The following is a 14,849-nucleotide window of genomic DNA, read 5'->3' as shown; positions in this document are numbered from 1 at the left end:
ATAATGTTTTCCTGCAGCAGCTCCGGCTCTGACAGCCGGATGTCGGCGCTCAAAGGGACCTTAATGTGAAATGTTGAGAGAAACAACGCAGACTGACCAGAAACAAGAGTTTATTTGTCACACTTTTATAAATGGGGGGCACAGGCTGAGCTCACAGCCATTAGGCAAAATATGTAAAGTTCCTCAGCTTCAGCACACACACACAGGCACACGCACACACACACACACACTAGACACAGTATTCACTCCTTAATGTTGATCTATTTTTACAGTAGTGGCAACAAAGCATACTGTAGGTCATGATGCATTTTTAACACAAACACGGGGGCATCGGCCATAAAGCAGTAAAAATAGGCCCACAGCATTGAGCGGATATGAGTAATGGCAGCATGCTTCCACATGCACCCTGCACTACACCGACACCCTCATTATGTCAAAGGGCTCTCCATTCACAGTTAGCCACTGGCAATAAGTGCATTTTCAGCTCAGCCAGCAGATATAAAAACAAAATGCTGGGAGAGGATATTTTGACTTGCCATATGTGAAAAAACGTCATATGAAAGTATTTATGAGGACGGAGAGCAAATTAATCGGGGCAAAAGTTGGATTAAAAAAATAATCATGTCACTGTGGATAAAAGGGAGTTTTATGGACGGATACCTGGAGGAAGTGTCATGAAGTACAAGCATTCATGCGCCCCAAAATGCACACATTCACAAACAAATAATTAAAAAAAAACAATATGCATAAAATCTTAACATCACCAACAACCTTAATTTCTTTACAAAACATTTTGTGGCACGCACCTTACCCTGACAAAATATTCAAAAAAGTTTAGCATTGTATTTATAAATTAGATACACAGAGTAGTAATTTAAATTACGCATTTATATTATATATGTTAAGACTGTTAAACCACAGCGAGGGGCTCAAAATGAGAGTTTCAGAGACAAAAAAACACAACAGAAATGCTCTTACATACAACCGTCCAGGCAGACAAACTATACAGAGCACCAAACTGGGGAGAAATGTACGGCCACAGTTGATATTCCTGTTGTCTGAAGCTCTCAATCTGGTTCAGGCGAGAAACAGCAGGTGGCGCTGCAGCCCAGCATTGTTCCATCACTGGTCTTTGTCGTGCATCTGCTGCTGCATCTTATTCAGCATCTCCTGCATCCTCTTCAGCTGCAGACAAAGGTGATGTTAAACTCATAAAGACGCCGTGAATCGAACACTTGTGTCTATTTAATCCTAAAGTAGATTCAAGTTTCTGATGACTCTGACTTAACAGGTAATAATCATTTGCTGTGGATTTAAATATTAATCCAAAATAGAAATCCAGTCATGAAAATGAAAACCTCACAGAAACCAAAACATCCGTTATTTGGTGAAATGGCAAAAGTTGCTTCATACCTCTTCATCTTTCATTTTGATTAGTTTCTCAGTCTCCACGTCTGGAGTGGACAGCGGCAGGATGGGGATGGGACTCTCCATACGGTTGTCCTGAGTCAGTTTACTGAGGAGGAGGAGGAAGAGGAGGAGGAGAGGTGAAGCAGACACATCTGTACTGAAATCTGTAAACATCAGCAGTTATCAAACCATTCCCTCTCTCAGGTTTTCACATACCTGGTCATCTCCTGTATGCACTGCGCTCTGTAGTTTTCGTAGTGGACGTCGCAGGTCACGTCCTTGAGGTCGTGCATGTGAGAGCGAATCAGCATATTCCTCAATTTCACAAAGTCACAGTGCGACTGGTTCTCCACTGAGCAAAGAAACGCGTAAAAAATGAGTTAATAATCCAAGTTGTGAGTTTCAAACTCTGTCTAATATCAGGTCGACAACATACAAACATACCTTCAACAATTCCCCAGGGGTAGAGTCTACCTCTCACTCGCTGCCCTCGAGCCTCCACCACTGTGTTACTGCCGATCACAGCGAACGGGGTACACTCCTGCACACAGAGAGGGTGGTTGTTTTTTTAACCCTGATCGGTCCAGAGAAAACTGACTTGATTTTTTTTCAGATAAAAAACAAAAAACTGTTTGTTGTTTCTTTGCTTGCAGAGATTTCCCCAGCTGATCAGTGGTTTCATGCCACAAACTGAACAGGATATCTCAAAATCCTGGCACGTGAAGCTGATTCCAGTATTTTTTGACTACTTGTGCAGCGTGTACGATCTAGCGGCGGGGTTGAATATAACCAACTGAAAATTCTCCCGAGACTCACCTTCAGCTCCTTGTCTAGTTGTTTAAACTCTTCATCCTCGTCAGAGTCACATTCGGGGAACTGGTACACTTTGATCCCAAACTTGTCTATTTCCTCTCGTATCTAAAGATAAATCAGATTAGTGGTTACAGTGACCAAACTGCAGAGGGAAAAACAGCAATTCAGTGTGGAGCAGCAGTTCTGGGACTCACTCTGTCTTTGAGCTTTTTGATCTCGTTGGGCGTGAGGCAGTCGGCTTTTGCGATGAGTGGAATTATGTTCACCTTTTCATGCAGAGCCTTCATGAACTCGACATCCACCGGACGCAGCCTTGTGGAGAAAATTCCAGAGTGAGAACAGAGTAAATGCATAAAATACACAGATAGAAAAAAGTGTTTCCTGCACAGATCACTGTCATGAAAGAGTGTAATTAACACTTTTATAAGCCGAAATGCATTCTGGGAGGGTTACAGTTAGAACTGTAAAAGGGTAGATCCACACTGAATCACAGAGGGCAACATACTGCTCCTGTGCTGCATCTCTATGTTCAAGATCGATTCACTTTGTGTCAATTAGTTTGAGATCTTTTGTTACATTTAAATCAGGTAAATCACTTAATCACTATTTGTTATTCTATTTACTTCTCATGACCCAGTTTAGCCAGCGTTATGACATATAAACTTGCTGGTGAGTTAACGTAAACAACTACATTTTAATGCAAAACATATATGGATTTTCTTCTTTGAACTTATCCATTTGTTGACCGACATTAAAATAAGTAAAATGAATGCCTATGAAGTGGATGTTGAGTCAAAAACCTTGCCTAATACATTGAGCTTATATAATAGTCACTGAGTGAGGAGGGAATAATTGCAAAATACTAACTAACCCCTCTGCAACTCAAGCCTGCTCATGTTCTTCCACCCAGCCAAGCCACAAATGATACTCCTCTCCGCTCCTTCAGCAGCCATCCCATTAAATCTGAGTACTTTGCAATAAATCAGTTAAATGTAATCTGATGTGGTAAAGGGTGCTTTGTTGTTCTACTCTGTTTTAATCCACCAGTAGTGTGTGTGTGTGTGTGTGTGTGTGTGTGTGTGTGTGTGTGTGTGTTATTACCCGTGTCCAAATGGAGGGATGAAGTAGAGGCAGCAGTGGACTCGATTGTCCTGGATGTTCTTTCTGTTCAGCCCACTCTCATCTCTGAAGTATTGCTCAAACTGCTGATCTATGTAGTCTGTGATCGGCTTCCAGCTAGGACACACACACACACACACACACACACACACACACACACACACACACACACACACACACACACACACACACACACACACACACACACACACACACACACACACACACACACACACACACACACAAGACTACATTAGCAGCCCCTCCAGGCACAGTGAATTCGAGCGAGGACGGTGACTTGGGCACACGTCAGAGCAGCAGGTCTTCCAGCTCACCATTCATTGTTGTTGACGGCGTCTCCGAACCCCGGTGTGTCGACGATGGTCAGCTTGAGCTTGACTCCCTTCTCCTCGATGTCTACTGTGTGTTTGATGATCTCCACGGTTTGGTTAATGCGCTCTGCAAAGCATCGACACAGGAGACGGTGATGGGGAGAAAATGAGAAGCGGCTGAAAGAGCAGGTCGAGGAAATAAGCCCTGATGGATTTATTCATGGCTTCATTTTTCTTTGCCTTCAGCAGAATAGATTGATGGAAATTATTCAACGTATTTGCTCAACACTACCAAACTACAAAGCTTAAAATAAAAGGCCATTAATATATACTTTAATTTTAAAAAAAGGTCAAATAATCATCTAAAACAGCTAAGCACTGTAGGTTTTAACGAACATTACTCAAAAAGGACTAATAGTGAATTTTTGGGGAATATTTTCAGCAGGGGATTGACACGCGTTTGGTGCTCTTAGCCCAGTTATAATGTGTTTACCACACAAAGCCATTACCGCATAGAGATTAGTTGTTACTCAATATTTACACACCTAGGAGTGACTGCTGTAAGCTTACTGATAAAACCATCATAAGCTTGTTAACATGAGCCATTTAGTAAAAAGTTAAAGTTACAAGAGTACGCATACATTCACAAAGGAAAGGCCACAGATTTGAGTTAGTATTTAGACATTTTTCTTGCTATTCAACCTGATTTAGTAAATAATGGGCTAGAAGTTTCTAAGAAAATATAAAAACTAAACTGGAATTCTTCAGTGCAGTTGTGTGACATAGTTAAATGTTATGCAAATGTCACTTTTAGTTTACATGAATACCAGCGTGTTCATTACCACTGAGAGATAATTAAAAAGCACAAAGACTCACCTTCAGCATTCAGTAGCTTCCTGTCTTTGTAGAGGTCTGTGAGGAACAGACTGTTGACCAGAGTGGATTTGCCCATACCAGACTCTCCTACACGGACAGAAACAAGGTCACTATGCATACAATGTAGACAAGATTATTAGGTGAATTAGCTAGGCACGCAACTCCGGTGCGTTTTCTGCCATGTTTACATCCTCAGCAACAAACTGACCTGCCACCATCAGTGTAAAATCGAAGCCTTTCTTCACAGATTTCCTGTGGACCTGGTTGGGCAGAGTCGCAAAACCCACGTACTGTTTCTCCTGACAGAAAAGGAAAGGACACAAAGAAGAAGAAGGAGGTGTGTTTAAGAAAGTGCCAATAAGGTAGGGCTGCGAATAATGATTGCTTATCTGACAATCATTGTAGAGCTGAAACAACTATCCGTTAGTCAGGAAAATACTGGCAGCTGTTGCAGATCAATGGCCAAACAATCTGATCTAGTTACGCCATCTAATCTGTGAAGATTAATTTGATGCTTTTCTTTATGTAATAGTTGAGTATCTTTAAGTTTTGGATTGTTGGTTGGACGAAACATGACTTGAAACTTAACTTAGCACTGAAACTATTTCTAGAAGCACAATCGAGTGTTTACATTACAATAATCAACTGATTGTTTGGTCCAAAGGGCTTTGAAGTGATTTGATGTCTTCAAATTGTTTTGTTCGACCAAAGCCAATCATATTTGGTTTACCACCACAAAAGAGCAGTGATGTAACTATAAGTATATTTACTGTATGTAAGGAGTACAATAATGAACAATACAACATATAATCAACAATTAAATTATGATAGTAACATGAGGCCTATGAGATATGATTATACTGTATATTCCTTTATTGTAATGCAATAATAAACATTCTGAAATGGGAAACTCTGCATGATGAGTAGTTTTACTTTGAGTACTTTACGTATATTCTGAAGCTAATTTACTTTCACCTAAGTTAACTTAACTAACAGGAATTTTGCGTCTGATTGTGTATTTCTACACTGTGGTATTGTTGTATTTATATAAAAGATCTTTCAAGAAAGTTCCTAATTCATTTGTGTTTCATTGTTTCGGCTCTGCAATAAAACATCAAAAAGGCAACCGCTTAAAAATAAAAAGCAGACACCAAATAACTGTAAGAGTGCTCAGAGGGTTTTTTTGGTAATGTGAAAACAAAATGTATCTTGCAGCATCTGATGCAATAAAAAAAAAACGGACCACAATAGACAGTAAATCTACAACTGCTCGGAAAAACACGTGCATAGAATTCCTTTGTGAGCCGCTGAGAATAAACCAGCGTCTCAGATTTTCCACTAAACTTCTCGCAGAAACACAAAGAGAGAGAGAGAGAGAGAGAGAGAGAGAGAGAGAGAGAGAGAGAGAGAGAGAGAGAGACAGAGAGTCATGGGATACCAGTCTCCCACTGTCACACAGTAGCCCTCAGTCCTGCAGGTTTGCTCTGCCGCATCTGGCGGAGCGTCATCTTTACCCCGCCGTGTTGACATGTGTAGATAGAAACACACGTTCACACGCAGACACAAGCTTCATTCAGCAGAACCTGAAAGGCTCTTTCGACACGAGCCAAGCAAACAGCCAGAGCCCTTATAAGCTGTCATAACTTGTCACTGGCATTTCCGACAGCCCCCCTCGGGTGAGGATAGCGTGTACAAAAACACACACACACACAAAAGGCGGTGCAATGAGATACTTGTCAGAAAGCCAGAGGAGAATGAGGAAAGCTGCGGATAAATCAGCGAGTAATCATAAAAAAAAAAAACACTTGAGAGAAAAAGACAGTAAATCTGTCATAGAAAAGCAGAGCTAACGCATTCAGAAACTCCTCCTGGGTCATTATTGTCCTCTTTTTCCCTGTAAGTAATCCAACCTTTCATTCTTTTACCTTCTGCCTGGCCGTTCTCACTCGTGGGCACAGAAGCCGTTCCACCAGTTTTTCTTGCAGCATGATGGCATCCATCCCAAACCGCTCCGACACTGACGGACAAAAATAGCCACGGGTCTCACAAAGTTGAGAAAAAAACCCAGCCCAGCAGGGAGCAGGAGAAGGAGGAGGAGGAGGGGAGGAGGAGGAGGAGGGGGGGCGGCAAATCTGAAGCCTCGCGACCCGGATAAACGCGGCTCTCGCTCCGTGTCCGTTCCCAAATTGTCTCTTAACAGCCCTCTTTCCTGTCTGTGCTCTTTAAATACGCGCCGTTTGTTCCTCCTACTTTCCTTCTGTTGATTCCCTTTCTTTTCTTTTCATTTCTTTCTTTCCTCACAGCGCTCCCACTCTCCCTGTTCAGACAGGTACGGAGGAATTCTCACTGAGAGGGAGGGAGACGGAGAGAGAGAGAGGGAGAGAGAGGTGGCAATTTGAGGGAGGAAACAAGGGAGGGATGGAAGAAGCTAAAAGAACCTCATTCATTCAGCCCCGTATTCCTCCCAGCTCGGACCGTCGGGAAAGAAAACTCCACGCAGAGAAATGAGCAGCAGAAAGAGAAGGAACGGACAAAGTTCAGAGGCAATAAAAGGAACTTGCTTGAACTTGACCGTGAAAAAAGCAGATAAAGAAACAAACACTGCAAGTACAGGCCTGTGGAGTGATCTTATCCAATTACCAAGTTAATGAACCTGTCAATCAGTGTGTGTGTGTGTGTGTGTGTGTGTGTGTGTGTGTGTGTGTGTGTGTGTGTGGGTGTGTGTGTGTGTGTGTGTGTGTGTGGCTGCTCAGCATCATCTTCTCGATCAGCATTTGTTTCTTTATTGTATATTTTTATCCATGTTAATCACATTTAAACAATGAGGTGTTGGGAGAAGAACTGAGAGCCTTCACTTATAGGTGAAATAGCACGATATGAAAACACTCCTTTGAAAAGTAGAATCAAAGTAATCGATCTGCAAACTGATGGCCCTGATACAGAATTATTGCGAATGCTGATATAGAATCCCAATGTTGTATTTTATTATATGAAGTTAAGAAGTTTAATCCGTTCCAAATATAGAGGTCGGGCTCCTCCAAAGGGTCACAGGATAAATCTGATGGGTCGTGAGATTATTAATAAGAGGGGAAAACTAAGCTCTGATACACAAATCTGTATTCATTTGTTTGTGTACTTTTCTCTTGTCTTTGCTGTTATAGAAACATAACATGTTTTCCAGCAGGAGAGTTAATCCAGGTATACAACAGTCAGAAATACTGCCTGTCTTTATGCTAAGCTAACTAAGCTAAGTCAACCAGACTCACTGAGACTACAGACATGTGGGTGGAGTCAATCTTCTCATCTAACTCTCAACAAAAACACAAGCAAACATATTTCCCCAAATGTCAAATTCATTCTTTCATATTGATGTTAGTTCACACATGTCGCATGTTTTACATCAGTCTATGGATTGGTTTTGTTCAGTCGTTCCCTTGGCAGATATTCATGATGCCATTTTTAGCTTAAAAAAAAAGAAAGAAGCCTGGTCTAGACTGAAATGAAAAGGATGTAAAGGAGATCAGCCACCGTGACGTGTGTGTGTGTGTTTGTGTGTGCGTGTGTGTGTACGCGTGTGTGTGTGCGTGTGTGTACGCCTGTGTGTGTGTATGTGTGTGTGTGTGTGTAGAGGTGAACGAGGTACATTTCATGGCAGAGGTTGCCGCCAATTGCTTCCAGATGCGACAATGGTGTGTGTGTGTGTGTGTGTGTGTGTGTGTGTGTGTGTGTGTGTGTGTGTGTGTGTGTGTGTGTGTGGGTGGGTGTGTCTGGTCTTATACATGATGTTGGCAGTGGAGCTTAAACGCTCTTTGAAAAAAAAACGTTTTTTTTCCTCTTTTTTCTTTCCCCAAAAGAAGGCACACCCCGAAGTGATGCCACGTACAGGATGTGACAGTCTCACTCCACACCACTGGAGGGCGACAGAGGAATCAACTCTTTTTTTTAAAAGTTAATGGTTTGTTCCGACTGACTCTCAGCCAGGATGATGCTGATGTTAGTAGAGAGGCTAGATGCAGCGTTTAGGTGACTGACATGAAGGAGTTTGCCAGTGTGTGTGGAGGGGGATGGGACGGTAAATCTGAACAGAAGAAAAGAACAGATGTCATGAAATGGAATTACAATAGCCCCCCCAGCTAAACGCCCCCACCTTCAGTCTCACTCAGAGGCCAGCTGTCTCTTTCTTAACAAATATGACCAGACACACAGACTAAATAAGATCTTGTCCAGTCACGCCTCTTTTATTACTTGCAAATGAAACACTAGGTTCAATTAAACATCTCCCATTATTAAGTGAAAGCCAGAGAAAAGTGTCCTGTATCATCTTTTTCATCTGCAGCCTCACTATGTAGGCTATTAGATCACAGCGGTGGATTATAATCTGTAGGGACAAATTCATCTTGTCAACTCACTGACAAGGCATGGACACAGTCAAAATTGAATGAATGACATCCAATTAGCCATGTTATAAATAGTTACATAAATCACATTAATCCTGTAAATTTAGTTAGTTCATTCGTCTTACGTTCACTTTATTATCTGGTTCCTCTTGTGAAATGGGAGCAGAAGTTATCCACCTCAATGCCAGCGCTAAACATCTGGATCTTTTTTAGACAGTGTGGTATTTGTTGCATCTATTTTTTCTCCATCCTTTCTCCCTTCTACTGCAATAACCATGCAAGTAACAACTATATTCAAGCATTCACTGTTTTGTCTATAACCTGATAGCTATCGTTGGACTGCACACAAAGTAAACCGCCGTCGCATGAATGTGAGTACACACAGCGAGACGGTAAAGGTGGACGAGTCGGTGTGATGACGTTTTGTAGTCTCATTTAGCCCATTAGCAACCACCATTTTTAAGACGCGTGAAAGTTTAAAAATTCACAAGAGGAGTATTTACTGATGTATTTTATATTGTAGAACAACATGTTAAAATCTCTTAAACTTGTGTTAATTAATATTTCTGTCCATCCTCCATAATTCATTGACTGAATGATCTTAAAATACTTTGAAAAGTGCCTTTATAAATAACGATGACTTACTGATTTGTACTCTACCACTAATATTACTTTCAAACAAACCTCTAACTCAAGACGGCACCAACTGTCATGTTTGAAGAGATGTGGAAATCGTACAAGATCAGGACAGAATATGGTCTTTGTGCTTATTTTTTTACTGCACGATTTTCTGCTCTTCACAAATAAGAACAAGTACTTCTTCGCTGTCAGAATATTATTTCAGCGTATGAATGCACCATGACTCTTTCTGTCAGTTTATTTGTCGGTCAGTCAACATGTTGGATGGTGCTGCAGAGGCAGCGATCCAGAGACCAGCCACTCGGTCAGCAGGCAGCACTCAGCTTCTTCCTCCCAACTCATACAAACTCCTGGCCTTTAAGGAAACAACTCTCAAAAGGCCCCAGCAGTCAACTCCACTGCCAGGGTGTACACACACACACACACACACACACACACACACACACACACACACACACACACACACACACACACACACACACACACACACACACACACACACACACACACACAGTGGTGAGACCCAACACAGACACACAGTCGGGCTGAAGAAGAATCTTAACTGAGCATGAAAAACACTTAACCTCTGCAGGATCACTTCATATTGATTCACCGGTTAACGTGTTTGTACAAGATAATGTAGGAGCAGTATCCATGGTGACGTGTCCTATTTTGCAGGCCAGAGTGCAAAGGAAGACCTGAGTACCTTCCTCTAATAGAGGTGTCATCGCATAAAACGGAAAACCAAAGTACCAAAACAGCCTCCTTTGAAAACTACATTTTTAAGTTGATTGACCAGATTTTAGGGTCAATTCTGGGTAATGTAGGCGTAAGGTTTTTCAATGAAGAAGGTATGAAATAAAAAAAATTACTAAATATATTTTTAAACCATTGATTGGGATTCTGACAATGTTACAGGAGTGCAATGTTCAAGTACCACAATTATAGAAGAGAATATAGATTAGTCAGCAAATCGGCCGTTATAAAAACATATTGATCTAAAGTTTAAGCATAAGCCAAGCTAATGGTGACACCAAACCACATCGCTTATGAGTTTTATCTTTATTTTTTCTCTTCCTTTCACACTTTAAATATTTATTTTTGACAAATTTAATATTCTTGGTTATAGAATAACAGTAAGCTACTCTCACACCAAAAATCTAAGTAAAAGACTAATTACTTTTGGTAAACAAAATGGTGAAAAATCAACATCAGTAATGAGAGTACCACCCCCTGTTCTGGCCACAGGGATCTTGTAATTCTGTTGTCTCTTGTGGTAACAACTGGCCTTAAAATGGTGCTCCTGGCCTGTGATGCAGCAGTGAAGAGCGGTGACCTTTACTGATGACTTCTCTGCATCGCCCAGCCGTCCAGTTTACACTTTCACACCATTAACCTCGACTGCTTCGCTCAAACGTGTTGCCTGCCCACCATCGAGTGAGGCAAGATAGGTTAAGAGAGAGGGATGAGGGGAGGGAGATGGGGTGAGGGGAGGTAGATGGGGTGAGGGTGGGTGAGAAAGAAGGAGAGGACCCACGGCCTCCTCCTCCGTTTTTCTCCTCGGAGATGCAAAGTCCAGCATGCACTTGGCTCTTAAACATGCTAATCTGACAGCATGTAATTGCTCCGGCAACAATAAAATTTCCCCACTGAAGGACACTTGGCCATCGTAGCCCAGTTTCAGCATCCGCCTATTCAGTGACAATGGACGCTCAAGCTGCGACCTTGTTGAATATGAATATGTATCCCTGAACACTGAGCAGAAGAATTCGATCAGCTCAATGTCGTCCGGAAAGAACGTTTTTAGGAAGGTTGGAAGTTTTGTCAAACAAAAAGCAGAAGACACAACTTCTGAAACGTACAGGGTCAAACTACAACGAAATGTTACTACTAACAAGTATCATCTGTGTAGCTCAAATCCGTTGGATCTTATTCTCCTGTGCCAAAGAAACTTTCCAAAAACTATCACAAAAAACACCGTCCTGCTGCTCACTAGAGCACCAGATGTGTATCATTCCGCAGCTGAAAATAGTCCCACACAAAAGCACAATTTTCCTCACAGTTGAATAACTTGAAAGACTCTTAGAATAGAATAGACTATTTAGTCTCTATTCAAAGATTAGCTTTGTGATTCATGAAAGTATAATTCAGATTTTTGCAGCTATATTACACGAGAGAGCGGTTCTGAAAATAATCTTAATACTCTTTGTTTGTTTCATTGGATTAGTGCTAAAAGTCCTTATCCCTCCTTCCAAAGAACTTGAAGTCTTAAACATATCAAGACTGGCGAAATACTTCTCTCACTCTCTCGGTCAACCTCCAGTTACTTTCTGAAAGCTTGAAATGCAGAGGCAGGGAACGAGCTCTCTACATTACAGTGTTACATGGAAAAAAAAAACCTGAAATGAAAAGGTGAGCCACACACACACACCCTACTGGATCATTACATGCATGTTTGCAGCATGACAAAATGAAAGAATGTGCATGCAAACACACTGCAGGGCAGAACAAGTGAAGGGGGGGGCACTGAACGTCAGAGAGGAATCTCGTAAAGGCAGAAACTCACACAAAGAGGACAGTAGCTGCTTCATCCTACAAGCCCGTAAACTCTTTACTGCGTCTCCAAGTGTGTGCCGTTGATGTCAATTAGTAAATCGGGCATGCAGAAGCCTGTCATTGGGTCAGTCATTACTAACTAACGCTGTGCACTCAAACATTGTTCAAACCCACATAACTTTATTTTCAAATTGTAGTGAAGGTCCCAATACATGGTGGGGTTACTATTGGTTGAAATGATGCACGAGAATTCTAGAATATGTTTAAGCCATTAAGAGACTTCAGTGAAGCCAGAACAGAACATGTGATACTATCAGACAGCGTGAGTTCCTATCAAAGAAGACTTGGTGGATCAGCCACTCTCTCCTTCTCCTCTTACAGCTCCTCTGTTCTGCTGAAAAGCCGGAGCCACAGGGGGTTTAAATCCCAGCTTCAATACCCCACCTAACCCCCACAAGACACGCCTGTTCCTGCTCTGCAGCTGGTCCACACTGGGAGCTGGTAAGGGTCCCATCTGTGGCAGCGAGTGAGTTTAAAGGAGTAACGGAGCGAGAGGTGGCGGGGAGAGTTGGGTGGATGTGAAGGGAAGTGACCCACATGGTGGGACTCAAATCTGCATCTGATGCAACATCTGTTGACAACATCATGACATCAGTGACATATTTCCTCAAAATGACTTATAAATGACCACTTAGTAATGATCCTCTCTTTATAAAGAGCAATGAGGAGACAGCATCCTGGGAAAACATGAACATAGGAACTGTTTTTGTTTTGAGTTTTTGCTTCCTGTTTTATTTTGTTAACCCGTGTCTCGTCTCTACAATGTCCTGTCAAGTTTCCCACCTGTGTGCGACCCAGTCGGCTCCTCCCCTCTTGTGTAATTGAGCTGTGCATTCTCCCTCCTCCTGTGTCGGATTGTCTGCGACTCGTGTGAGAGATCCAGCGTTCCCAGTACGTTTGCTCATGCTTTGACCCCCTCTATGTTTGGATGGATTTTTGTACGATTGCCGACTGCAAGGTTTTGCGTGCTTCACTCTATCAAGGTGACGCGTCTCAGCTAAATGTTAATGAAACTGTGATGGAGATATTTCTCTTTCAGTGACTGACTGTGATGTTGCACGTCGAATATCCACCCACACACAGAATAATCACAGCACAGCATTGTGGGTAGGTCAGATGGTGTCTTCCACACATTTCGTATCAGAGAAGTGATGAAAACGGATTCTTTTTTTAAAAAAAGAACGTTGCCTGGCAACGGAATATCACAGCAAAGGAAGTGAGGGGAACGATTAAAGCTGCATGCTGCATGTTTACGGAGAGAAAGGGAGGGGAATGCTCTGAAAATATTGATTTAGGATTGATTATCAGCCATGAGTCTTTCAGCAGTTATGATCTCAGCAATCACTGATCTCTATTATTTTTTTAGTCCTCCTCCGCAGCCTGGATGATCCAGAATATGAGATATTTTTCTCACTGCAGGGTCAGATGCAGCATGTGGGAGTGAAGAGTGTAAAAAACTGTAGTAGTCGAAATACTGAGCATGAGTGAATCACTACACGTTTAGGAAAAGGACGTTTATTAAGCATGTATTGATGATATAAAAACCTGGATAACCTGCAATATCCTGACAATAACTTCCTGGAAGTCATTGCCCAAACTCCGATGGGATTGCCATTGCCTCGATTACTAACATAACAAACCTTGGTGTTATCTTTGATCAGGATCTGTCCTTTAACTCACACAAACTACACAGACAGCCTTCTTTCACCTGTGTAACGCTGCTAAAATCAGGCCCATGCCATCTCAAAAAGATGCAGAAAAACTAGCTGGTCCCGAATGCTGCAGGGATCACATTTCTCCTGTATAATGCACCTGCATTGGTCTTGTGTGTGTGTGTGTGTGTGTGTGTGTGTGTGTGTGTGTGTGTGTGTGTGTGTGTGTGTGTGTGTGTGTGTGTGTGTGTGTGTGCGCGCATCTGTCTGTCCACAGCTAATCTCACATTCTACTGGACCCATCAGCCTAATCATGTTGGTGTTTATTTAATGACCCCTCATGGTTGCTGTGATGCACACTTCTTCATGCATGTTTAATGTCTTCTCATGTTGGGAGGACAGGAAGTTAGCTGTTAGTAGCTAATGGGCAGCTCCTTTGGGGTGTTTGGCTAACTTTGCTAAAAGCTAACGGGGTGAATACAACTAAGAGAAGTGCTGACGGAGCTAACAGCTCATGGAACTAGACATACGCAGGTGCCGTTTTATTTGGTCAGTGTAAAAAATGTCTTGTAAGCCAAACCAGAGTCAAACTAGACTATGTCCAGCCACAGTGCCACCCAGTGGCCGACACTGAAACGGAACGAAACATACTAATCCAGGTTTTCTAGCAATCCACTCATAAGCTTGTGTGTGTGTGTGTGTGTGTGTGTGTGTGTGTGTGTGTGTGTGTGTGTGTGTGTGTGTGTGTGTGTGCGTGTTGCGGTGGAAACACCATGTGATCACAATCATTTCAACAACTGGATTTGGTCCCATTTTTGGTGGAAGGCAAATCTGTCTGCAACTCGAGCAGCTTATATATCTGCCAGCAGGGAGGACACAAGGACAACGGGGACACTCAGTAGGGCAAATATGAAGATGGGAACCATTTCTGTTGCCCAAAAAAGGATGAATACTACGGAATGAAAAGATAAATGTGCAAAAGTTAAAGACAAAAT

General features: G+C 42.1%; 1 protein-coding gene across 1 annotated transcript; it reads right to left on the bottom strand.

Moving 5' to 3' along the window:
- Positions 1 to 93: 93 nt before the first annotated feature.
- On the bottom strand, positions 94 to 6,750 carry septin5a (septin 5a). Its single transcript, XM_084025400.1, has 11 exons — positions 6,476 to 6,750; positions 4,759 to 4,849; positions 4,551 to 4,637; positions 3,678 to 3,801; positions 3,325 to 3,459; positions 2,418 to 2,535; positions 2,227 to 2,328; positions 1,855 to 1,951; positions 1,627 to 1,762; positions 1,414 to 1,516; positions 94 to 1,185 (listed from the first exon to the last, which is right to left on the bottom strand). Exons 1-11 carry the CDS (start codon positions 6,548 to 6,550, stop codon positions 1,123 to 1,125), a joined length of 1,131 nt encoding a protein of 376 aa, XP_083881526.1. The 5' UTR covers positions 6,551 to 6,750; the 3' UTR covers positions 94 to 1,122.
- Positions 6,751 to 14,849: the final 8,099 nt, after the last annotated feature.

The sequence above is a fragment of the Eutrigla gurnardus genome, assembly GCF_963514095.1.
Source record: "Eutrigla gurnardus genome assembly, chromosome: 13".
Lineage (NCBI taxonomy): Eukaryota > Metazoa > Chordata > Actinopteri > Perciformes > Triglidae > Eutrigla > Eutrigla gurnardus.
This window is presented reverse-complemented; position numbering and strand designations above follow the sequence as displayed.